Source organism: Nelumbo nucifera, chromosome 5 (genome assembly GCF_055504915.1).
Source record: "Nelumbo nucifera cultivar China Antique chromosome 5, China Antique-T2T, whole genome shotgun sequence".
NCBI classification, from domain to species: domain Eukaryota; kingdom Viridiplantae; phylum Streptophyta; class Magnoliopsida; order Proteales; family Nelumbonaceae; genus Nelumbo; species Nelumbo nucifera.
The window spans coordinates 76,981,241-77,007,963 of record NC_142653.1 but is presented as its reverse complement, the minus strand read 5'-3'; the positions used below and the strand labels follow the sequence as shown (position 1 = coordinate 77,007,963).

At 38.6% G+C, this 26,723-nt stretch overlaps 1 protein-coding gene across 1 annotated transcript; it reads right to left on the bottom strand.

Annotated features, from left to right (window-relative positions):
- Positions 1 to 877: 877 nt before the first annotated feature.
- LOC104593921 (Got1/Sft2-like vescicle transport protein family) lies at positions 878 to 26,326 on the bottom strand. The gene is made up of 6 exons (XM_010254016.3): positions 25,739 to 26,326; positions 22,857 to 22,910; positions 16,899 to 16,972; positions 15,978 to 16,095; positions 15,824 to 15,882; positions 878 to 1,303 (listed from the first exon to the last, which is right to left on the bottom strand). Exons 1-6 carry the CDS (start codon positions 25,871 to 25,873, stop codon positions 1,225 to 1,227), a joined length of 519 nt encoding a protein of 172 aa, XP_010252318.1. The 5' UTR covers positions 25,874 to 26,326; the 3' UTR covers positions 878 to 1,224.
- Positions 26,327 to 26,723: the final 397 nt, after the last annotated feature.

Below are 26,723 nucleotides of genomic sequence, written 5' to 3'. Positions count from 1 at the left end.
TTAAACATACTCTATAGTTTGCATTTTACTAAAACACCCCTTATATCTTGCAACCTACTTACTTAATCGACCTTTCATTAAGAACTATTTGTTTTGCCATTTTAAAATAACATGATCACCTAAACTAAGTGGAAAATGTTCAAGGGCATGGACCCATGGTTATTTATTCCAAAAAGTACCCTAGCTGAGTGGAAAATGTTCAAGGATACGGTCCATGGTTTTTTTATTCCAAAAGTACCCCTAACATATTTTTGTATAGAAAATAAAATTGACTAAATAGAGAAAAATAGAATGTCTATGTTTTACTAAGGGCAAAAGTGGAATTTTTGTTTTTTGTTTCTTTCGAGTAAATTTATTTGAATAAATGTTAGGGTTAAAACTGTCATTTTCCACTTTCATCTAATAGAAGGTTGATAAAATAAATTAATTGCAAACTATAAGGGATGTTTTAGTAAAACAAAAATTATAGGGGGTGTTCTAGTAAATGACCCCTTTTTTTTTTAATTTAGTACGACCAATTGTCTCATGTTGAGTTTGGAATGCTATCACACTTAATTCTGGAAGAGAGATATGGCTTCTGGAATTCCATCATACTTTCTATCTCCCTGTCTTAATCAGTCCTAGTCCATCCTACATCAAGTTCTCTTGCCTAAAATCTTTGGGTGCATTCATGTTCTTTGCCAAGACAAGGCGGTTCCCAGATTCTAGGCCAACTTACAAATCTTCCACGGGGTATCCCATGTGCAGAATAAAGGAATATTGCTTCTTTCTCATGAATCACGAAGTCGAGTTTTAGCAACCCAAAGGCTCAGAACCAGGCTAAGTTGATGGAAAGAAACATAGTTCCTCCACAAGAGAAACTCAAGAATTCAAAACAAACTCAAAAACTCAAGTTGAATATCATATGCTAAATACCAAGGCATTTCTACAACACTGAAGTTTATCCTATGGTACTAAAAGCCCTTTGGTTGATCCAGAACTTGGCCAAACCAACTTCATTACAAGGATTTATAAGGCACGAACAGCAATATAGGAAAGAAATGTGTATCTTTAATCCTGAAAAAAGATTTACAGTTCACTCACTATCATGTGCACTGAGATATGGAAAGATCCTTTGCTAAGTCAAGAAATGTGAAAAAAAGACGGTGTCTACCATTGAAACTAAGAGCACCTCTCAAAATCAAGCCTTTCATAGCTTACAACATCTTTCTCATCAAAAGAAGCCTAGAACTCAGTGTCAAAGCAAGCCATCATGACTTTTGAAACCATGGATCTGGCAAAAGGAATGTAGCTCAAGCTATACCTGCAAAATAGAACAAATATAACAAATGAGATAGGAATAAAGATGAAAAGGTAAGGGAATTGCAGCTTGTTGCTTAGTTGATGGATATATTGCATTCCAAATTTGCAACTACTAGGTTGCTAGTCCTGTGTCGGCTTTCCCAACAAAAGAAAAGGACAAGAGAAATAATCACAAGAACAACCAGGGTACAGAGCGTAGACCCCAAATAAGGCTTAACACTCATATACTGAAGTCATGGTGAAAATGCAGCAAAAAGAACTACAGAGTAGTATACATTCAATATGATTACTATCATAATGATAACTTTTCTTGATCTATATAGTATATTATATGGTAACTTGGATACATACAAATTCTTAAATGGGACCTCCATGACTATTTAAGTCTCACCCCTCTGGAAGCACCAGATGTGCTGGTCACCAACTCCCATGAGTACCAACAATTATCACAACTTTAGAAAGGCAGCAACAGAATAACTGTAACAAACACTTTTATTGCATTATTCCCCACCTAAAAAAAACAGTCCCAACTTTTTTGGCAATTTGAACTTCTTTTTCAACCAACACTTATATCCATGCCAGACTTGTTTTTTATGATTGAACGCCATGGACCATACGCTTGGAAATTCATGCCCAAGAGGCCTTAACCATTTCTTATAATGCCACATTTCTCCCCTCTCTCCTTAAAACAAACCCATCCTCTTTTTTATATAAAGACATTATCCCAAGCAATCAAAAGGTCCTTTATTGAGTCTCCAGGTTTCTAGAAGAAGCCCCTCTGAATTTTCTCATGTTTGTTTTATTATTTTGACTTGAAATGTTAGCATGAAACACGGCAATATAGACTTTGACCATTCTACTTTAACCTTCCAAACAAACAGTTCCTCCGAGTAGCCAATTCTTTTATGAAGCTTCTTCATCATATGTCCCTGAAAATCATTCTAGTCTACTTTTTTTTGATAGATAACAAGAAATTTTATTAATTATAAACAGCAAAGATGTACAAGCCTTACATACACCATTTGAGAGCATACTCCCTGCCATCTCTTCCCATAAAGTTTATGTTGTTATTTTAATGTTAGTGCTGGTAGTGAACTGTTAGAGGGCTGTCCCATGTTAGTTTATGTTATTTTGTATTAGATTGTGCTGCTAGGGATACTGCTTTAATTTACCTCTTTTATTTTGTCACCCTGTTATAAATAAAGAAGAGGGCACCACCAGCCCAATTTTTTGTCTCTCTAATTTCTCTCTTCTCTTCTCTTCTCTTCTCTCTTCACCTTCTCTTCTCTATCTTCTTCTATTTTTCTAGTAGTCACATGACTTGTATGGAGAGGTATTCGATGGGCTCACGAAGGGGAAACTCCCCTTCTTCAACTCAAGGTAGGATCTATGGTGTGTCGGAATTAGCAGTTGCAGAAGCATCTCCACAAGGACCCAAGGACGACGATAAGATTGGTGATGCAAATCATCCTGCAGCTCTGGCAGACAAGAAATCTGGCCTGGAGTCTATATCTGGCACTCAAGATGCGGAGAAAGATATGCAAAATGGCAGGAAAGAAACTCAGTCCAGGAATAGAAAAGAACACAAGAGGAAGTTTTTAAGGCTCAAAAACTCAAACTTGAAAAGAAAGGGAGTGATAAGAAGGAATATCTTGGCTGAGATTAGAAAAAAGAGAGGAAGAGAAGTGGGTCTGGGTGATGGGCAGGTTCAACAAATACAGCAAGAAAAGGTTCCTTGAAGGTACAGAAGAGACTTTCATTGACTGTTCTCATTTGCCGATGTCTGGTGATACCGGAAGTTACCCTCAGGTCAGGAAGTGATTCGGCGAGAGTTATGTTCCCTTTGAGTCCGGGGCTATGAGTATGACAACTTCAGAGGATAGGTGTGATTTGGGATGTCTAGTTGTTCCAAGCTCGGAAGAGCTAGAGTTCGCTGAATTGGAGAAACTAAAAAGAGGGGAGACAACAATTTGGAAAAAGAATGTTAGTATCAGTGCCGAGCCAGAAAATGAAGGCAACAATGGAGGTAAGGTTGGAGGAGAAGAAGGCTTTAGTTGATGATGACTCTTCTGGTGGAAAGGCTGAAAGTCAGGATGAAGATGGCCTGCTTTATGAGGAGATGAGATTGGAAGGTTGGGTGTAGATCTGGGTCGAGGGAACAAAATGGAAGAGGAGGATCAGAATTGTGGGATAGCCAATGGGCACTAAACACGGGGATATCAGTGCAAGCTCAACCACAGACCCTCCTTTCATTGAAGGAACAACAGATAAATAAGGTGATTGATGCCGAATCTGAATCTGGTGTGACACGGCTAATACAGGAGAATGAAGTTATTGATGAAGATTCAGGCAAGGTGGCTATCCAAAAATTAGTTGATAGGGAGGTCATAATTGGGAAAAGCTTGGGTTTGTTCTTCTGGGGTGGGGAGGAATTTGCTAGGAGGGCTTTTGAAGAATTTGAAAGAAAAAAGGAAGAAGAGAAAATGAAGAAAAAAGCATAGTTGAAAGGGAGCAAGGACTGGGACGAGGAATTTTCAAATCAAGAGGATGAGCTTACAGATGAAGATTGATGAGGGCAGCTAGAAAGGTTTTTCTTTTGGTTAGAGTTGGGCGGTTGCTCTTGTTTTAATGGAGATTTGTATTGGGTGATCTTTATTCGAAGTTTGTTGGTTTTTTCTTTTGCTTGTAAGGTGAGGTTTTCTTAGGCCTGTTTGGGTTTCCTGTGGGTGGTTCTTGCTCTAGGTGATTTCTTATCACCTTCTGCTGTAGTTTTTCTTTTTCTTTAATAAATTTTCCTTTTATTCTTCAAAAAAAAAAAACAGCTTACATTACAACTGATCCCAACAAAGGAAAAAAATGATTTCTCGTTTTGGCTAGTATATAATCCAAACTGTATGCTGACCTTCATACCCCATTGAATTTTTACTTGTAAATCCCTAGTCATCCATATGAACTTTTGGGATCATTCTTATAGGACCAAAATGCTCTCACACAGTTCACCAGTTAGCCAATCTTCACCTTTGAGTCACCTTCAATGATTAGTTTACCAGAGTTCATTGCATTAGCTCTCTGTAGTCCCTGATTAACCACCATTAATTTCGGCTCATGTTGAATCTCCCACTCCAGGTGGGTCAAGAAAATTGAAACCACATGACCCTCTTCATTTCTAAATACTCCTCCTACCCCTGACAGCCCTAGATTCCCAAAGTTTCTGCCATCAAAGTTGAACTTTATAAGACCCTTTAGGGTGGTATTCTGCTCCAAATTGCTTTCACTGGAAAGGAATTCACCATAGTGTGGGGGCGTAGAAGCTCATTGATGGAGGCACAAGTGAAAAGACCTAAAGGAGATGCTGTCCAAATCTGACTATCCATGTAGGAAGGGTCTAGAAAAGTGCTATCAAGAAGCTTTAGGAAGTAGACTTCTTAGAGTCAGCAGGCAGGGGCATTCTAGTCCTTATACATTGTTTTATTAGATGTTTTGTCTATTTTGTTTCAGTTTAAGTAATGTGCCCCATACTTAATTAGGGACATAAGTGTCTTTGTACATGCTTCACAAACCTATAAATAAAGCTCTGGTAGACTGAGAGACAGATTGAATACTCTAGCCAAGACTATAATTTTCTCCATTCATTCCTCTTCTCCTTTTCTCTTTTAACCTAGAACTGCAACCAGTGTTAACTGAACTATTAACATGGTATCAGAGCCTTGGTAATCAGCCCAGAAATCTTTTTATTGCTTCCAGCATACCGTTTTTGAAGAGAACACATCAGTTACTTGGAGAATCAGGGAGAGGCTACAAAGGACCTATTGTTTTTCTGTGTAGGAGGTATTCATGCTTCCAGTGGTTGTTGGTGTTGTTGTTTCAGTGGGTTACTAGAAACCCTCTACTCGATGACTCAAAGAGGGACTTTTAGTGGACAGATTGGTTACATCTATTTTCTTGTGTGGTGATTTGTTGGTTTAATCAATTGATGCAGTGGAACCTAGACCTATTTAGATGGCCGACCAGCAGGTATGTGTAAGAGGTGAATACCTTTGTGTTTCTTGTTGTTGAAAGTTGGAGATAGTGGTGAATCTTGTTGCTGAAACCTGTGATAGTAGATGTTTCAGCAATAATTGAGTCCAATGGCTTCTCTAGTATATTATAATTCAGAAAACCAAAAGATTATTTAACTATCAAAGTCTCTAAAGTTTTTCCCAGGTTAAAAGGTCTTTTCAGGATTGGGCCTAGCAAGAAAGTAAAGAAGCCAAGAAGAGCTAGCACGAGGAGCAAAGAAGTTTTTCCCTGCACCATTCCCTTTTTCTGCTCAAAGTGAAGTCCTTCCCCCATCGTCTGTACACCCTTCTTTCGTGGAAGACTTTTTTTTTTTTTTTTTTGCATCTTATTCTCCCATGGATAGACTTGAATCTCCTATCAGCACACTGGCTCCATTCCCACTCACCAAGAAAATCCAACATCCTAGATCAACTCCTACTCATGATACAATTGGAAGAAACAAGAAGAAGAAGATTTTGATGATTGGATTGAGGTATCTAATAACAACAAAGAGGGCCAGGAGAATCAGTCAAGCATTGGAAGGGTTGAGACTAAACAGGTTGGTGTAGGGAAGAGGACATGGGAACAAAGGTTCTATTCATCGAAGAATCAATAGATCAAGGTATCAAGATGATCTAGACAAAATATAGAAGGGATTCTGATCATTGACTTCCTTCGCTAGTGAAGAAGATGATATACCTTGGTTACTATCCACTATTGGCAAGGTTCATGGTCCCAATTTTTGTCTTGTTTACCTATGCCTAACTTCTTTTAAATCCTGGTTTAAACCATTTTTAAACTTCCAAGCAGCTTTGAACTCAAATCACCATGTGCCATTGATCCCAATTCACTTGCTGTTTTAAATCTGACCACCTTTGCATAAGATTTGAATTGAGCCATTTAGTCTACCTTAAATGGCTCTCATGAACCCTTACTTGGGCCTTCTTTTTTCTTCCTCTATTCATTTGACTCAGTTATTTCATTTCTTGTATACGCCCACCTACCCTCCTGATTATCCACTGAGGGAATGCCATCTATTAAGATTTGCACCATGTCATCATTTACCGTGTGACTAGTTCCCTAGATAGCTGCTTCAACAAAGGAGGCAATCTAAACTTTGTAGGTTACTACTCTTGTAAACACTTCATCATACAAGGGATCAATTCAAGTCTCAATCCATTGATCCTCACTCCTACATATCAGAGGTTTGTGCCTTCTATTGTCTCACTATCAGCCCTTATTTCACCATCGCAAAGATCCCCTAGCTTCTTGAAAAATATCTCCTTCCAAAGGTGAAGTGGTAACCTAATGTTTTTTCAATGTTACATCTCCCAACTCCAGTGATTTGTGCATAGTAGAAACAAGAAACCATTTTGATATCAACAGAGGCCTCTCCAGTGACCTGATGATTATCACATTAAAATTTGGGAATGCTTCTTGGGTATGTATGATTTCTTTCATTTCTCCGACAGCTACCAGCTTCAAATCATATCCCATTTTCAGGTTTTCTTTAATAGATTTCTCCAATCCTTTCCAGTTTGCAATCATTTAGTTCATTGTTACAACCAATTTCTCCTCCCAACTATTTTTTTGCATCTGCAGTCATAATTTTTGGATTTAGTATCATGAAAATTTTGGGACCTCAATAACCTCTACTTCTCTACAATCTTAGTTTTCTTCTCTTGTTCTTCTACCTTCTTCACCTTCACTGTTAACAAATATTATTGCAAGATTAAAAGTTGATTCCAACCTTCCAACTTTCTCCCTCCCAGTATGCATATTGGCTGTACCTTGCCTGGTCCAAGAGTTTCCTCCAACCTCACAAATCTTCCTTGGCATTGATTCAAGCTCTGATACATAGGTTTTCGTTGCTTTTTTCATTGTGTGTTTCAGTTCCAATCTAGCCTGTGTGTACAGCTCCATCTCTGAAAACCTTGAACCAAAGGACAGCTTCTCTCACAAATAGAATGGAACCCTTCCTTCCCTAATCTTCAGTGTTGGATGACCATGGTTCATCATTTCCTCCAACAATTCCTTAGCTTCTATTCTTACTATTTTTGTCCATTTTCTCGCTGGTGAAAACTGCTTAGTCTAAACTTTCTCTCTCGACTCAATCCGAGATCCTATCATTTTTATGGTATTACGTCTTCAACAATATAGCATCAATTTTTCTAGCGCAAGAAAGCCCAAGTGCTTCACTGTTGCCCTTAAAACAGTTTGAAGAAATTTCATTCCAATCTTCAGATATTGAAATTTCTTTGTTTTCTCTCTCTAGAAATATCTGCACATTGCTTGGGTTGCTTTGGTTTGGACTGTTTGGGAGGAAATAAATACCAGATTTTTTTTATGAGAAGGAGAGGGATGAGGTCAGTGTCTGGGAATGGTTATTTAATAGAGCCGTCAACTAGGCGAAGGCTTTGGAACTCTTTTCTACTTTCTCCTTTGATGATTTATGGAAAAATTAGGAAGTGGTTGCCAAAATCTCTACCGTGAGGATTAAACCATCAGTGGAATGGAAACCTCCTGAAGAGGGTGTCATCAAACTCAACTTTGATGTTTAGGCAATCCAGGGCCTTCTGGTATTGGGGGAGTGTTTAGAAATGCGGAGGGACTAATTGTTGCGTTATATTCTGGTTCTATTGGAGTGGGGACCATCCCAAACCTCTTACAAAGGAAAGGGGTGTAGTGGAGAGAGAGGCAAAGTCAAGACCCAGAAAAAGAAAGCATAGGAGAAAAGACCCAAGGGATGAGGAGTCCAAATACAACCATAAGGCTTAAGAGGATCCAAGAAAATCCCATCCAGAAATTTCAAGAGATTAACTACATTAGGGAGCTCCAAATCTCGAAGGCCCCTTCTAAGATCCAAATTCCAATTAAACCAAGTAGAAGAAGGGAGTAATAAGTCTTGAAACAGGCTTCCCTTTAAGAGAAGACAATGAGAACAAGGTAGGAAAATGATCTTTTAAAAGTGAATCCCCATATCATACTTGATTTAATGGAGAAAGACAAGAAGAATGCCATGTATTGCTTTCTAAGGAGATGCTTGTGTATCTCTAGCAGATAAACCAACATCCTATCCATTTTCCATCAACCCATCAATGCATTTTTTTTTCTTTTTGTTTTCTGAAGAAGGTAAGATAATATTTTTCTTTTTGATCAATAAAGAAGGTAAGATAATATTGTATTCATTATATCAAAACATATGTGTGTCTGTACAATGAACTTCTGTACAACCACAAGTATACATGTATCTTCAAAATAGTTAACAGCCAAAAAGGATGATGAAAAATCATTTTACTTGAATTGGCTGAGGTTGATAGCCATTACCTTATAGCCTCAATTATAGCATTAATCGTTCAAAAACTCAAAAGCCTCTCCATCCACACAAACCATAAGACTGCCAAAGGGATAATAGACAAAAAATAGCTTCCTTTTCTGCCCATTCCAGCCACCTTTTAACGCTATAACAAAGCCTGAGATTTTGGCAGACATCCCTGGTAGACAGCAAAAGGAATCATACTCCAGAAAATCTTAGCTTTTTTTACCACCGAACTGACTTGGCCATTTCGTAAAGATCTCTAGCAATGTAGCACAAAGCAGCAAGTTAGATGGACTTGCCACCACAATCTTGAATAATTCAGAGAAGGACCACACTAAAACTGCTACCATGTAATAATGAACAAATGGCTTGGAATTTCCTCCTGTTCTTTGCACATAACATACCTGTTTGGAATCTGAAAACCTCTTGGTTTCAATTTATTCACAGTCCAATGAAAGAAGCCAAGCAAAAGCATCTTCCCTTAGGGGAACCAGGTTATTCCACAAACCCGAAAAATTACCTGGATTCAGCTGATCTCAGGTCAAAGCATTATAAAATGACTTAAACGAAAATCTTCCATTTTTTAACTCCTTCCACCATCTAGCATCAGGTTTGTTGGCATCCACTTTACTTCTTCCAGCTTAGCAAAAACATCTAAGCATTTATCAAATTCCATGCTCTGCAGTGGTTGCCTGAATGTAGGACACCAAATAACTTGATCTCCTCTTCCCTCAAAACATTAAGAGACAACAATGTTCTTTAAATTTAACATATACATCTTTGGGTGCAAATCACATAACCTTCCATTTGGAATCTTGTAATTCCTTTCCACACACTAACCCCATATGACAAAGACACCTCCATTATATCCCACTCAAAGTTCACAGCACCATATCTGCTTAAAACTACTTTCCTCCAAGCATCCCTCTCCTTCCCAAACCTCCAGGAATATTTACCCAACAATGCTACTTTTAAACACCTTAACCTTCCTCAAACCAACATCCCCACGTTCTTTGACCTACAATCTCTATCCCAACTAACTAGATGCAAATCCTTATCTTTCTCATTTCCGTCCCACATAAAATCACTCTGAATCCCCCTGCTTTATACCCCTGGAAGCTTGAAAGAATTCTGTGGAGGAACCATTAACCAACACTGTAAAGGTAACTGATGACATACAACTTTGCCATTTCTCTCCAAACCCCATAATCCTCATAACCTCTTCTAAAAAGCCCCGTTCAAAATGAGGATTGAATCTCCATGCCAAGAAAGGCCCAAGGTCCTTCATCTGAAAGGAGTGTTGAAGAATGAGTACCAAATCCTAGAGTGCAGCCAAAAGGCTGTTTCTTATTTCTCCTATTTTCTTTTCAGATGAGTCAGCTGTTATGCTGTCTTCTCTTTCTTCTTAGAACCATCAATGAAGCTCCTTGATTATGGTTATTGATAAGAAAATCAATGCACCATCCAATATTTTCTACACCAAAGACCATTTCCAATGATAGTCCAGACTAACTGTTGAGTGGCCCGGTTTGTCTTTAGTTTGCTTTTATTTAATTAGGAAGTTGTTGGGCCTTAGGCCCATTAGTTTTTTATCTTTTAAAGTTGTGACTATTCAGTTTTAGTAGCCGCACTACTAAGGGCATCTTTGTAATATCTCATCTTTAAGTTAAATATAAATATAATGAGGGGCTGGCAGCTAGGGTTAAGTTTCTCATAATCCTAGTTGACCTCCTACTCTTTTCTTCTCCTTCCCTCTCTACTGCTGAAATATTCATCTTCCTCCTCTTTCTTTCACAAGAAGCTTGACCGAATCAGCAAATAGTGATCTCTACTTGGTATCAGAGCAGGTTGAAGGTTCTTGAAGTTGTTCTCCCATGCAGCCCTAGATCGGCCGACTGCATGGTGATTTAAGAGGCTGATCGAAACTCTCAGGTAAGCCCAGTTTTTGGATTTTCTTGATGGATCTATGTGCCCTGTAGCTGGTCTAGGGTTTCTCAACAGAATTAAGAAAAACTAAAGAAAGGGGAAGAGTCTTGTTTTTGCTAGACTCTTCAATTTTGACCTAGGAAGAGGCGCCCTAGTTTTTTAGGGTTCCTTGGAGTTTTTTGTAAGGGGCAATTCAAGTCCCACGTGGTTTGGAGGCTTCTAGAGAGGGCGGTTGTCTTTTCTCTCTCTTCTCCCATCCCATAGAAAATGAATCTTTTGTGGAAAGAAAGCCCAGGACACCAAGAAAGTGTTGTTGGTTCCAAAAGGTGTCTTGTTTGATCTTGCTGCAATTTTTAGTTATTTTCTTTACCTTTTTTGAGAAGCATGGAGGGCCACAAAGTTGAAAACAAGCCCAAGAGTGAAATGGGACCAGTGGGAGGGGGTACTGGAGACCCTTTCGGGGCTGGAACCATTAATACAGTTAGGTTGGATGGTGCAAACTACTTGGAATGGCCACAATTTGCAAAGATGGCCATTGGGGCTCGTGGGAAATTAGGGTATATCACTGGTGAAGAGGTGAAACCCGAAACTAGCAACTCCCGGTGGGTGTAGGAAAATTATATGGTGATGACTTGGTTGTGTAATTCCATGTTGCCACATATAAGTAAATTTCATATGGGCAAATACTGTTAAGGAGATATGGGATGGGGTTGTAGAAACCTATTCACAAAGGGAGAATGTTGCTAGGGCTTATCAACTGAGAAATCAGATTATTGCTACAAGGCAGGGAGATAGATCTATTGTAGCCTATTTTTCAGCCCTTAAGACCCTGTGGCAGGAGATTGACCATTTGGAGACCTTTGCTTGGGAAACCACCAAGGATGCAACTACCTATCAGAGACATTTAGAGAAGTATAGGGTATTTGAATTCCTTGCTGGCCTTAACCCTGAGTATGATATTGCACGAAAACATCTTCTTTCCAGGGATAGTGTCACTCTCTCCCAAGCATATGCTTTTGTGTCAGGGGAGGAGTGCAGGAGGAATGTGATGATGAAAACCCAAATTTTTTATCAGTCTGCCATGGTAAGTGTTGTAAAACCTAAACAAAGTGGCGGTGAAATCAAGAAGAAAGACAAAAGAGACTTGGTTTGTGACTACTGTAAGAAGCCTAAACATACAAGAGATACTTGCTAGAAGCTTCACCCACATCTTGTGCCGACTAGATTGAAAAATAAGAAGGGAAATGCGCACATGGCAGTTACCGGTGACACTCCGGCCCCTCCTACTACAACTGCTTTGGAGTCTATTGCAGCTATTGCAGTAAGGGCCGAACTTGAGAGGTATGGGCTACTTCTGAACCACCGGGATACAGCTAGTTCCAATTCAGCCGCAAGCGGACAACAAGGTACAGGTGGCACTGGTGGAGCTCGCTCTACCTCCTTTGCTCACACAGGTAGTTCACACGTCACTGCAAATTATGTTTCCACTTCAGGTAAGGTGGGACCTCCTTGGATTATAGATTCTGGAGCCTCAGAGCACATGACCCATAGCTCCACTATTTTTTCCTCTTACCAGCTGTTCTGGCAGAGATAGGGTCTCCACAGCTGATGGATCCCATGTTCCTATTGCTGGGAAGTGATCTGTCAAGATTAATGATTCTATTTGTTTACCCTTTGTCCTTCATGTTCCCAGATTGAGCACTAATTTGTTATCTGTTAGTAGTTTGACTAAGAATCTGAACTGCTCAGTAATTTTTTCTCCTGGATGTTGTATTTTGCAGGATCTGGATTCAAAGAGGACGATTGGGAGTGGTCGTGAAGTGAATGGAATCTACCTTCTGGATGTTCTTCCCCCTCACCAGAGTCATCATGTTAGCAGGGACAGTGAGTCAGGATCTGTGAGTCAGATTATGCTTTGGCATAATCGTTTGGGCCATTTATCTTTTTCTTCTTCGAGTTCTTTGTTTCCAAAACTTTTTGAGTCTGTTAGTCTGTAAAGTCTGGAGTGTGAAGGTTGTCAACTTGGAAAGCATTGTAGACATTCTTTTAAACCTAGTAATAAAAGATGTTCTTCTTCTTTTGATGTTATTCATTCGGGTGTGTGGGGCCCTTACCATGTTCCTTCTATGGGAGGCTATCACTATTTTCTCCTATTTGTGGATGATTTCTCTCAATACTCTTGGATTTACCTGATGAAATCCCGCGATGAAGTATTATCCTTGGTGAGGCAATTTCATCAGATGGTACTAACACAGTTTGGAACAAGAATAAAGGTGTTCAGATCTGACAATGCCAGGGAATATTTTGAAAGACATCTTGCCTCGTATTTGTTAGAATATGGTGTTGTCCATCAGAGCAGCTACTCCTATAGTCCACAACAGAATGGTGTTGCAGAAAGGAAGAACAGACACATTGTTGAGACTGCAAGAAGCATGATTATCACATCTACAGTTCCGGTTCGGTTTTGGGGTGATGCAGTTCTCACAGCAGTATATCTGATTAACAGGGTGCCTTCTCGTATACTTGGATTGAGCACTCCATTCAGCCTTCTTTTTCCTCAGGGGGAGATGTTTCATGTTCCTCTCAGGGTGTTTGGGTGTGTCTGCTTTGCACACATCCTTGGTCCTCACCGCTTGAAGCTTGATCCCAAGGCAAAGAAGTGTGTCAAAGGGTATCGCTGCTATGATCCAGTCTCTGGGAACCGATATGTTACCATGGATGTCACCTTTTTTGAATCCACGTACTTCTTCTCACAGAATCCTTCTCAGGGGGAGTGTTTTGGGGAAGTAAGTCAACAATCTATCCCTCTCCCAGTTCCAGTCCCTGTGTCACCTCCTGTGCTTGACCACCACCCAGTGCCACCTACCTTGCCACCTCCTTTGCGGTCTGTTTCTTAGCATTACTCACGACAAAGACTTCACAAGGCGGTTCATTCCACTACAGCATAACTCACACCACTTCCTGTCGATCCCTTGGAGACTCCAGATTCGACTGATATGGATTCAGGTATTCCTCTTGATCCTACTACTATTTCAGTTCCCATTGATCCTACTAACTCTGTTACAGATAACCTTGATCTCCCTTTGCTCTTAGAAAAGGGAAGATAAAGTGTACTGCTCATTGTATTTCACAGTACTTATCCTATAGTGGACTTTCTCCTTCCTACCGTGCTTTTCTCTCTTCTCTTGATTCAGTGTCTATACCCAAGGGTGTTAGTGAGGCTCTCTCCAAACCTGAGAGGAAGACAACTATATAGGAAGAGATGGAAGCTTTAATTAAGAATCAGACATGGGACACTGTGGACCTACCAGAAGGCAAGGAGACAGTTGGATGCAGATGGGTTTACACAGTAAAATATAAGGCAGATGGAAGTATAGAGAGGTACAAGGAAAGACTTGTCGCAAAAGGGTACACAGACCTATGGCATTGATTATTTAGAGACCTTTGTGCCAGTTGCAAAGATGACCTCCGTTTGGATACTCCTTTCCCTTGCGGCCTCATACTCTTGGCCCTTGTTTCAACTGGATGTGAATAATGCTTTCCTAAATGGGGATCTGCAAGAAGAAGTGTATATGGATCTTCCTGCTGGTTTTTACAATGATACTGAAAAGGGAAAGGTATGCAGGCTTAAGAAGTCACTATATGGCTTGAAACAATCTCCTAGAGCATGATTTGACAGATTCAGAAAGGCCTTGATTGATTTTGGCTACACTCAAACTCAATCCGATCACACTTTGTTTGTGAAGCGCAGGGGATCTTTGGTATCAATCCTAATTGTTTATGTGGATGTTATTGTTGTCACTGGGAATGATCTGAGTGAGATTGATAGTCTGAAGAGGAACCTACATAAGGAATTTGAAATTAAGGATCTTGGAGAACTAAGATACTTCTTAGGCATTGAAGTTGCAAGATCGACACATGGAATTTTTATCTCTCAAAAGAAGTATGTTTTGTACCTTCTTCAAGAGACAGGGAAGCTTGGAACAAAGGCAATTAGCACCCCTATTGATCAGAACCATAAAATCAGTGCAACAGAAGGTGAACCAGTAAAGGACATTGGGAGATATCAGAGACTTGTGGGTCGGCTGCTATACTTGTGTATGACAAGACCAGACATCTCCTATGCAATGAGTGTAGTAAGTCAATACATGCATGCCCCACGAATCCAGCATTGGGAGGCAGTTGACAGGATCCTTGCTTATCTGAAGGGACACCCAGGCAAAGGCATATTGTTTACTGATCATGGACAGTTGAAACTAGAGGCTTATACAGATGCCGATTGGGCAGGATGCCTTGATGACAAGAGATCAACTTCAGGAGTGTGCACCCTAGTTGGGGGTAACCTAGTCTCATGGAAGAGTAAGAAACAAAAGTGGTGGCAAGATCAAGTGTTGAAGCCGAATACAGGGCCATGGTGCATGGAGTTTCAGAACTTCTCTGGATCCGTTCTCTGTTAGAAGAAATTGGTGTACAGGCAGAAGAACCCATGATGCTATATTGTGATAACCAAGCAGCAATTAACATTGCCCATAACCCAGTCCAGCATGACCGAACTAAGCACATTGAAGTGGATAGACATTTTATCAGAGAAAGGGTAACTTCTGGAGAAGTCTGTCTTCCATACATTGCTTCTGATCTGCAGCTCGCTGATGTTCTCACAAAGGGTGTTGCAAAGAACAAGCTGGAGCATGATTTACGCAAGTTGGGAATGTGTGACATTTACTCCCAACTTGAGGGGGAGTGTTGAGTGGCCCGGTTTGTTTTGTTGAGCGGCCCGGTTTGTCTTTAGTTTGCTTTTATTTAATTAGGAAGTTGTTGGGCCTTAGGCCCATTAGTTTTTTATTTTTTAAAGTTGTGACTATTCAGTTTTAGTAGCCGCCCTACTAAGGGCATCTTTGTAATATCTCATCTTTAAGTTAAATATAAATATAACGAGGGGCTGGCGGCTAGGGTTAAGTTTCTCATAATCCTAGTTGACCTCCTACTCTTTTCTTCTCCTTCCCTCTCTACTGATGAAATCTTCATCTTCCTCCTCTTTCTTTCACAAGAAGCTTGACCGAATCAGCAAATAGTGATCTCTACTCTAACCAAGGCCTTTCCAGCCCAAGGTTTTACCATTACCAAGCATAAACATATGGATGAGTTAGAGAGATTAACCACATAGCAAGGGCAATGCAAATGTGTAAGCCAGATATCTATCATTACGTTACAAGGGAGTGCAAGAGGCTTCTGACATACCAAACAAGTCCACCAAACTCTAAAATGATTGCCAAAAGTGTTAAGAACTTGTTACGGACCTGCTTAATAGTAAAGAATGAAGATAATTAGACAACTATAATAACAAGAGAAATGGATTTGTCCATGTATAGAAAAAAAGATGCTAAAGACTTACATAAAGAGCACAAAAAAGGGCAACTATAATGCTTGCAAGGTATATTGCTGTTGCATAGATACGAACAGGATCAAGCATCATTGTCACTTGCCGTTTAGGGCCTATGAGGAAGGCTGTGCTGCCATACAAAAGACTTCAACTTTAGCATCTGAAAGACACAAGGACAAAGGTAGAAAGTTATAGAGTGGAGAATATATAAAGCAGAAGCAGGATTAGGTAACCATCAAGCCATGATTCCGTGGAAAAGAAATTCTGCAACAGAAAGAATCTATAGCACACTTCTTTCAAAATGCAAGAAAAACAACCTTTTTTCAATCAACCTTATTAAAATGCATAAAGTTCGCTTCCAAAATCAAGTTCACATGCTATATGAGGGACAAAAAAACATCAGATGATAAAAACAACAAAAAAAATGAGAGGAATTATAGTTTATCATTTTCATTTGTAAAATGGATAAACTTTTCTCCAACACCATAACCATAACCCCCTCCACAAAAAATAAATATATAAACAAAAATATTTTTCATGATTTATCTAGAACATAGAAAATAAAAGCTCCAATAGATAAATTTTGAGTGAGATCCTTGAGCACATAATGAACCATCACTTCCACAGTTAGTTTGGAAACCCAACTATCTTCTTGATCCTTGAGCACACAATGAATCATCACATTCCTACCAACTCCATTGCCAAGTTCAGAGAGGACACTAAGAACCATACAATAAATATAACCATGATAAGTTTCTGCACTGTTACAGGTTCTCAGAAGTGCAAACAGCCATATAAAACAAAATATGTTTGGATTCTCAGAAGCAAGGATCAATTAGGAATTACATTTCTCACTTGCACTACAGTATAGAAAAAAAGAAGAATAACTCTTTTACTTGCATAGAATATACAAAATATGAAATATTAACAAACCTCCCAAGTGAGAGCAGATTGCCAAAGGTGAATGTAATCCCAAACTTGACTGGGTTGAAGAAAACAAGCATAGACTGCAAACCAAAGATAAAATAATGAAAATCAAAAGTAGTCACTTAAAAGGCCTTGCATATTGCAAAAGACATAAAGTTTTACATTGACTGTAACTATAACGAACATGAATGGAGGAGCAAAAGAGTTGATGTTTTAATTTCCTAGCTTTTTACGTATTTCTGTTTTCTTTTCCTACAGTAGGGGTATTTTGGAAATTTTAGCATGTGTCTGTGGAGTTGAACTTGTTAGTTTGATTTGTCTGGTCATATCTTAGTCATGTTTAAATGTTTCAAGTCATTGGTTAAGTCTTATTTAGTTTTCCTTAAGTTGGTAAGTGGCAGAATTGTAATTTTGAGTTTTCCTAATTTATATAGTTCGGCTGACCCTAGACTACATATATATAAATACACACAAAGTTGCTGGTTGCTACATGTGGGAAATGAATATTGGAGAAAAAAGAATGTTAGGAGTTTATTTTCTGCTTGTGGGACTTGTGGTGACTGATTCTAGGAATCCAAGGAGTGATTCCTACTCTTCTTTCTTTCACTCTTCTCTGGTCTTCTCTCTCAAAGTTTTTCAGCTTTTTAAAAAAAAATAAATAAATAAAAAGAACATTCAATAAAATTCAGAAAGAGATACAAGGGGTGATGAGAGATCACCCAATAAGAAGAAGAAAAGACAACCCCCCATTTCCAATTTTAACGAAGACAACAAACCACCCAAAACAATCTTTTGAACCCCCAAGAGCTCTGGTACAATCAAAATCCAATCTAAGATCTTCCCAATGGGTGAACAAAGCTCCTCTTTTCTTCTTGAGTTTCCTTCAAAAATTCTTCATTTTCTTTCTTTTTCTCACCTCCCAACAGACCACAAACAGGACACATGACCAAAAACTTTTGGCTTTTTTGTTGCCTTGTAACACCATCCATGAAGAAAAGATTCTTCAGGGGATCTTGGTTCCAAAACTCTGAGCCAAATAATCAGATGAAGAACCACCAAATAAATTTCGTAAAATAACCATAACAAATATGAAGAACATTCTCCCTATCCCATCTACTTCACACAAATAGAATCTGTTAGCCGTCTGAATTCCCTTTTCTCTTCAGACAATTTTGAGTAAGAATGCTGTAGACTGACAATAGACATTCCATTTTAGTTGGATGAATCTCTTTTGGGAGCTGAACTTCCGCATTCTTTCTTGATGAAGGATTCAGGCATGCAAAAAGATGGAGGGAGGGGCTACAGGTGGAGGCAAAGAACTTCATTTTCAAAGAGACCAGTGCTAAGGGTTTGGAGCAGCTGAAAATACGATAAAGGAAAGAAGGCCATGATTTTTCTAGCAGAGGAAGTCATGTTTGGTACTTTGGTTTAAGTGCTTGTTGGTGGGAGCCTGTAAATCAATCAAACTACAGGAATGGATGAAGGATATCAAAAGTTTTGGAAAGTTATACGTAGTAGAAACAAGAAAGAATGGGAAGGGCTGGTATATTACATTAACAGAGCATTTTGGGAAAAACAGGAAACAGCTGGTTTGCTTTCCGATGGGAAAACAGAGAAAGGGATGAAATCTGATATTGGAGATGATTCAGGACTACCAGACGGGAAGAAAAGGTGCTCAGGCTATGGCCAGTACAAGAGCACAGCAAGGAACCAGAACTCAGCAAGGAATTAGAGCCTTAGTGTCTGACAAGAATGTTATGCGGAGTGACGACAAAGAAGAAGACAAGAAGATCAAATGTACTGTTGTGTTAAAGCTCCCAATCTCAGGACAACAGCTACAAAAGATATTTGGAGTAAAAGATTTTTCGTAGCTGCTAAGCAGAAGGTTTGCAACTGAAAGGAGATTGCTGAAGCTTTAAGAAGGAAGTTGAAGATCGAAGGAGATTCTTTAAAACCTTCTGGCAATTTTTACCTCGAGGTTCCCCTAAAACATGTATTTGCACTTCAAGTCCAGACCAGAGAAGGTTTTGTGGATGTATGAAGATGGAGCTCAGGGTCCAACTCAGTTGATCTAGGTGAAAATCCTGTGGTAATGATGGTTGGTTTACCTTTTCACCTCTGGTCTGAATCGATTTTCCAGAAGATTGCTCAGTTATGTGGAGGTGTTCTTGCAAATCTCAATACCTCTAACCTTCGAGTAGCTTCGGTTAGGCTGGTGGGGGTAAGGATGGAGAATGTTGCTTGCATGATAGAAGTGATGGTAAATGGATTAGCCTACAAAACATGGATCCTGTCAGCAATGGACATTGAGCTTTGGAAGGGAATGAAGGATGAAGATGATGAGCTGGCACAAGGAACCTTAGGTGGAGATTGCTTAGTAGCTGAGACAGTAAACGGTCAAATGCTGAGAAAAGAAGGGTGGTAATTTACTACTAGCTGGAAGGGCGCCTAGGCGTCGCCTGGGCAATGGATTTTTTTTAGTGTATCCTAGGGTAGTTCCCTAGGTTCTATAACCATATTTCCTTAATAATCACCCATAATTTTCATAAGTATAAACTTCATGTTAAAGTAAAGAAAATAAACATATTCTAATATATTCATGAGAAGAAAAGGAAAAAAGAAAAGAAAATTCAAAAATATAGGGGCTGAACCCCTATTTCTGTTACAGGAAAAGAAGAAAAGAAAAGGTGAAGAAGAAAAGGTGTTGATCAGACAACATTTTATGTTATTCCTTGTTGGTTCAGGTTTTGAAGTCTTTGATGGTTCAATACAGCATTTAGCAATGTTTGTGTTGATTAAACCGTAACAATAAGAAAATAATAAAAAGAAATTAGTAATATAAACACACAAAATTAATATTTTAGTTTAATAATGTCTATTTTATAAGTATAACCTCAAAAATTATGAATATAAAAGTTTTTTATTACACACTATCACTATACAAAACTGCTTGGCGATTAGGCAAGGTGAGCCCCCAAGGGCGCCTTGTCGCCTAGGCATTGCCTTGACAACTATGCTCTAATACCATGTTATCAGTTTGACCAGATCTGATTTCTGCCCTAGAGCAAAAGAGAAAAGGAGAAAGAAGAAGGGGAGAAGAAGAGGAGAGAAGGAAAGAGAGAAGAGATAGGAAAGAATGGTCATAGCTAGAGAGATTTGACTTGCTTCTCTCAACTGACCAGAACTATATTTATAGGTTTGTAATCCTTCAAGTACAAAGACTCTTTTGCCCCTCATTATGTATGGGACACCCTACTTAAACTTAAATAAAATAGACAAAACATCTCTAAATAAAACAATGTAAAAGGACTTGAACCCCTGGACTGTCAATTCTAACAGGAAGTGCAAGAAAAGAAAAGTAATAAGAAGTGTACTAAGGAAAGAGAAGCCAGATGTTTTCTTAATTCAGGAAACCAAATCATTAGAATTAGATAGAAGGTGGATTAGGAGTATTTGGGGAATCAAAGGCTTAAGTTGGGCTTTTGCACCTTCCTGGGGAACTTCAAGGGGAATTCTCACTATCTATAAAAATGAGGATCTGGAATGCCCGGAGGAACCCATAGGGAACTACTCGGTCTCAACAAAATTCAAAAGAGCTAGTGATAGGAAGGAGTGGGTGATGACCAATGTTTATGGTCCTAACTATTACAGAGAAAGGGTGCAGTTCTGGGAGGAGTTGAGTACAGTTAGAGGATTGTGGGAGGGGCCTTGGTGTCTTGGAGGGGATTTCAATGTCCTTAGATTTTCAAGGAAACAAACAACCTAGATCAGGGCCTCTCTCTTAGTATGAGGAAATTTAACAATCTAACAAAATTCTCCGAACTGAAGGAACCGCCAGCAGAGTTCATTGCAGCTACCAAAGCCTGAATTTTGAGCAAAGATAAGTAATAAATCAGCAGATTATAAATAACACTTTTGAGAGAGTATTTCTGACTCCAAGTGATAAATATTTCCCCTTCCAACCAACCAATATTTGATCAATTCTATCTAGCACCAGGTGCCATTTTGATGGAGCAGAAGTGTTTGCCCCAATTGGAAGTCCCAAGTATGAGCACCTGCACATTCCTCTAAAAAGATTGAGCAATATCCCCTACTCCAATCATCACACTCTTATCCAAAATTATTTTCTGCCCAGCAAGCAATTCAGAACATTTAAGAATGGCTCTCAACTTCAAAACTTGATCTACCAAACAATCCAGGAAGATCAAAGTGTCACATGCATATTGGAGATGTGTGATAGTTAAACCTTCCCTTTCAATCTTGAACTGTCCATTCAAGCCAGCTTCCACCCCTCTATTCAACATCCTGCTTAGAACTCCTACCACCATAAGTGCTTGTAATTCATCTAGAACTTCTCTTCCAATCTTTTCTTGGCATAGAGTTATGAAGCTAAAGGAAAAAGTGTTCATATTACAATGCAAGTACAGTCCAGATCTTCTCAAATAGACAAGAAAGTAACTTGCAACGATATTTATGGAGTCATACTTGAAGTTAGATGATAAAGGTCATGAGCCAATTGTATATATTCATACATCTCAAAGGTTCGTTAGCAGGCTGACTTACTTGTAATTTACAAGACTAGATATTATCCATGCTATTGGTGCTGTCAGTCAGTTTATACACTCATCTTGTTCTACACATCTGGATATAATGAGTCAAACACTGTTATCTTAATGCTTCACCTAGCAAGGGATCACTATTCTGTAGGAATGGTCATACGAATTCCTCTTTTATTTTTTCTTTGTTAATAGTAAAAAGTAAAAAGTTTAGTATTTACAATGATTTACGTACAAGTAATTGCTTCCTCTTTAGAGCCAACTTTCACCTGCCATTCTATTAATAAAGAAAAAAGGCCACTACCAAATGTTGGTCCCAGCTATCTGGGGTCTTGGGATGGGTGGACTGGATACCTCACCCCCCCCCCCCGAAATACATTTGCTCCCTACTTGTTCCTTGTTTTTCTGTGCATCAGCCATATGGTTTACTGATCTAGGTACCCATCCAGGACCCTCTCGCTTGCTACATGCTTGATTCCTCTCAAAGTATTCCAGTACTGCCATGTTGTTTGACCATCATTCTCAGCCAACCCAGTATTGTCTCAGAATCATCTTTCACTATTATGTTTCTCACATATGGGTACTGAATCTTACATAAATGTTGACTGAACAAGACCAATTATTGACTAATGATCTATGTTTAGGTATTGCACTTTTGTAGGTGGGATCTTTGTTATTTGGAGTAAAAAGCAGTCCGTAGTTGCTAGATTAAATGCTGAATCAGAACAGAGGAGAATTGCTTATGGAACATGCAAGCACTTTCACTAAGAACACTAATTCAAGGGCTTGGATGTCTAGTACAGGGTCCAATGGATCTTTATTGTAATAACAAGGCTACAATCAACATTTCTCACAAATCAGTGCAACATGACTAAAACAAGCATATCAAGGCAAAGTTCACAGACATTTTATTTGAGAAAAAGCTGCTTCCAAAGATATTGGTTTACCATTCATGAAGACAAATCACAAATTATCAGTTCACTGATAATGTTGACCAAAGCTGTAGGGACGTTTCAGTTCTCTAATATTCTTATCAACGCCACATGCTTGACATCTGTGAACCAACTTAAGGAGTGTTATCAGATGTGTTGTGTTGGACCCATGTCCATGTAAGTTGCATGGTATCAAGGGCATTTATGTCTTCTTACACTTAATGAATTAAGAGAGTGACATAGGGGTCATGAACACATTCCCCAATTTTCTCCTTTTGTTTCCTACATTCTTCACTTCTTTTCTTCAACTGCTAGCTAGTATCTTAAAACCTACCATAAATTGTATATATCATCTTCAAAACAGTTAACTACTTTATAACCCAAAAAATGGTTCTTGCATATATTGACTAAAACAAACAGAAGATTAAGAAGGAAAGAAAAGGACAATGGAAAGTTAAATGCAGTAAGGAACTCACCAGGAATGTACAAACTATACCAGCAACCAAGCATGTCACAAAACCATATAATCTCTGATTAATGAAATGAAAAGATATTAAAAAAGGAGTCAGGTCAAAAGACTATAACAATGAAATCTTAAAGTTGTAAGAAGCACATCTCCTACAGATTAATAAATTCTGCTCCAGAAATACTGGGGAACCAAAATAAAGGTGAAACCATTCTTCTATAATTGTTCAAATGTACTTCTTACTCAATGAACAATCTTAACATAATTTATAAACAAAGATGAATTGTTTTTTCACAAAAACAGGTGAAGATGAAACAATTTCTAAGTTTGCGACAGAAAACCCTTTACCAGTCTATGGGTCAAGGAAATGGGGGCAGAAATGGAACTTAATGGCCCCAATTCCACAAATTCACAGACATTATTGGGGTATAATGAAGAAGAAATGAGACAAATGTGGAACTTTCCTAGTTTTTATGTACTTATGGATAGTAAGGTATTTTTTTAATCAGCATGGATAGTACGGTTATTTTAATGATTTTTCAGTAACTACTATATAATTATTTGAGATTAATAGCTTTCCTAGTTAGATTACAAGCTAATTGTATTAAGAGATATTTTAGTAAGAGCCATAGTTATAAAACAAGTATGCTTTGTCTTATTTCTAGTATTAAGTCAACTAGAATGTAATCAGAGGTGGGAACTGGGAACTACTGAGCTTTAGCTAAGAAGGTAGAATGAAGATCACCAGTTGGAATGTAAGAAGGCTGTAGTGCCAGGAAGCAAAAAATAATCAAACTCATGCTGAACTAAGAGAACCCAAGGGTTGAAATTAGAGGAGCTGAACAGTAGCTGGGTTAGAATCCTTTGGTCCTCTAGGAATATTAGTTGGATCATGACCCCATCATGGGATGCTTTTAGAGGAATTATCACTTTGTGGAAGAACAAAGTGATTTCCTATAAGGAGAAACTCATTGGAAAATTTTCAATTTTGGTGAAATTAAAAGGGTAGATGATGTATTTCAATGGGTTATGACGAATGAGGTGATTTCCCATATAGGAAGGAGATTTTATTTATTTATTTTTAGATAAGTAACTCAAATACGTATTAATTGTAATAAAAATGTAAATAGTCTACTAGAGGGCCGACTATGGGTAGGGCCTCTGCTGGGGTTAACATTGTTAGATTATCTTGTAAATCCAACTTAATCAGGTCATATCTACTAGCATCAGAGACTTCAACACTGTCATCAATGATATTATGCTCTAAAAGATATCCCATGCTCCTAGCCAAATTTACATGGTCTAATATCCAAGTGCCCCCTTCTTGCTTCAAGCTGGATAGATTCACTTCCTTTTTGGATTGGGAAAACCACTGATCTAGCCTATCCTGTATAAGCACTCCCTAAACCCATTTCAAATCATTGTCCCATTATGATTTAAAATGAGGCCATGGGGGAGGTTGAATACCTTTTTGGTTTTGAGAACACCTAAATTAAACCCATAACATCAAAGAGTGGTGGAATGAGGAAATGAACTCCTACTAATTCTTGTAACTCAAGTTTCTCCTCTAGGATTAGTAGAAACCACTATCTGCTGATTCGATCAAGCTTCTTGTGAAAGGAAGAGGGGAAAGTTGTAGATTTCAGCAATAGGAAGAGGAAGAGGAAGAAAAGGAGAAGAAGGTCAACTAGGATTGTGTATCATAACCCTAGCCCCCAGCCCCTCATTCTATTTATATTTAACTTAAATATGAGATATTACAAAGATGCCCTTAGTAGGGTGACAACTCAAACTAAATAGTTACAACTCTTTTGAAAATAAAAACTAAACAACTTCTTAATTTAAAAGAAAATAAACTAAACACAAATCGGCCCATTCAACAGGATTATAGTACATCAAATTCTGTTCCCATTAAGTAGAATTTTGGTTGAACAAACTGCTATGGTTCTATCCTCAAAGTAAATAGCATGTTCAATGTTATCCTATTATTTATAATATTTTCAATCTCCCATGAGTCCCATCTCTTCAGAGTTTGACAATTCAATCCTTTTTTTATTCACCTTTCTTAGTGATAATTCTGGTTTAGTGAAGAAATCATGAAAATAGGCCACAAGACCCTCTATGTGCCTTGCATGTGGACAACTACAGTAATGTTTGTATTTATGCAGAAATGATGTTGCTTAAAATAAGACAACAAAAGATTATTACTTTCAGTCATCTTACCAACATTAGTAGACAGCTTGAATATGTGTGCAAGTTCATTGCAACTTTGCTCTAGAACCATGGAGCACCTTAGGCTCAGGTTAAATTAGGCCTAGAAGGCTAAAACTTGACATGCAACTGTATGCCCAGTGAATAAACGCACAAGCTTTGAGCTTTTGATATTTTCACTAAAAGGGCCGATCCTCCCACCACAAGTTGCTTGGACGTTGGAAAGGAAGGGGATTTATTCTTTTTCTGTTTTGTCCCAAAACAAATTATAACAGGCTAGAAAGTAGATACATCAATTCCAGGATGGTCTCAAGCACATTCCAGCCCGGCCTACATGCAACCTCTGTTACTCCATAGGAGCGGAATGAATAAGAAACCGGATCTAAAAGAATACCTATGCTGAGTCTCTGATATCATACCCTACAGTTAAAAGTTTTCCGAGAAATCAGTGAATATCAATGTGACAAATCAGCATGAGATATACACCAAAACACAGAGGATTATATAATTATCAAATCCAATCTTATGAATTTAAATAAAAATAAAAGGAAATCATAAGCTCTTAATACAAGGAAATAGACTGAAATTGAAGGAGACCTAGAAGTTTAACAAGAAACCAGTAATTTGATCAAGTAAAGCTAAACTAAGGACTTGAAGAAGAAGAGGGGGAAATGTAGGAACCTGCTTAGTCGATAATGTGCACTCACGATTGAAGTCGTCCAATAAAGAGGAGTTGGTCTGTGCAACTTCTTCCTCGTCCACCTCCATTCCCACCAGAATCTTCACCTTCTCCAGTGCTTGGTTCATTTTCTCCATTCACGACGACAATTACGCAGAACCCAATTGAAATTCTTGCTTTTAGAGGGAAATAGTAAGTAGATCTGTCGCAATGGAGCTTCTTCGTCCGTCGGGAATCTCTGGAGTTTCTTGAAAACAATGTACAGAAGAAGATGAAAATTCTCCAAGCGGAGTGGTGCAAATGTTATTTCCTATTGGAGATGTTAGCGTCTACCTGTCTGGTAGTGGTAAATGCGAATTGGGGCCTAGCTCCGTCGCGGATGGGTTGTTGGAACTTGGATGACGAATAACGTACGTTTTATTTGTTTTTTTGGTACTGAATAACGTACGTTTTAAGCGAGTCCAGATCTGTAGCAACTAGCAAGGCCAAGGCGAGATCACATCTCCGCCCCAACAACGGCCGCCCCACAACGCCCCACAGCACATCCCCGTCGTGTATTGGGATCATCATTGGGATCATCTCCCAATGATGGATGCACGACGGGGATGTACTATGGGGCGGACAAATGAACTCACGCAAGGCAACCTCCTATTTGTAATTTGTTTGTTTGTAATGCAATTTCATTTGTATTAATATATGCAAAAGAGTGCAAATAAGAACAATGCAAATTCTGGTACACTGTTGCTTCAACTTTTACTTTAGTTTTGTTTGACAAGTCTTTCTAAAAGGATCTTTTAAAAGCTCAACGGTTTCTCTTTTTTTTATTTTATTTTTGTGAAAGATCTGCTGAGAGCTGGTCTTTTTCACCCTTCTATAATGTAAACTTTTGAGAAATCTTCTCAAAAGGCAAAAAAAAAAAAAACCATTTGGAAAGGGCTCATATAAAAATTTATTATTGTTATTAGTTAATTTAAGTGCCTTATTTGT

Coding starts and splice junctions, on each gene's coding strand:
- LOC104593921 (XM_010254016.3), bottom strand. CDS start 25,873: ATGGAGAAAATGAACCAAGCACTGGAGAAGGTGAAGATTCTGGTGGGA. Junction 16,973..22,856: donor GTATAGTTTGTACATTCCTG/GTGAGTTCCTTA, acceptor TTTGGTTTGCAG/TCTATGCTTGTTTTCTTCAA. Junction 16,096..16,898: donor AATCTGCTCTCACTTGGGAG/GTTTGTTAATAT, acceptor TTTGTATGGCAG/CACAGCCTTCCTCATAGGCC.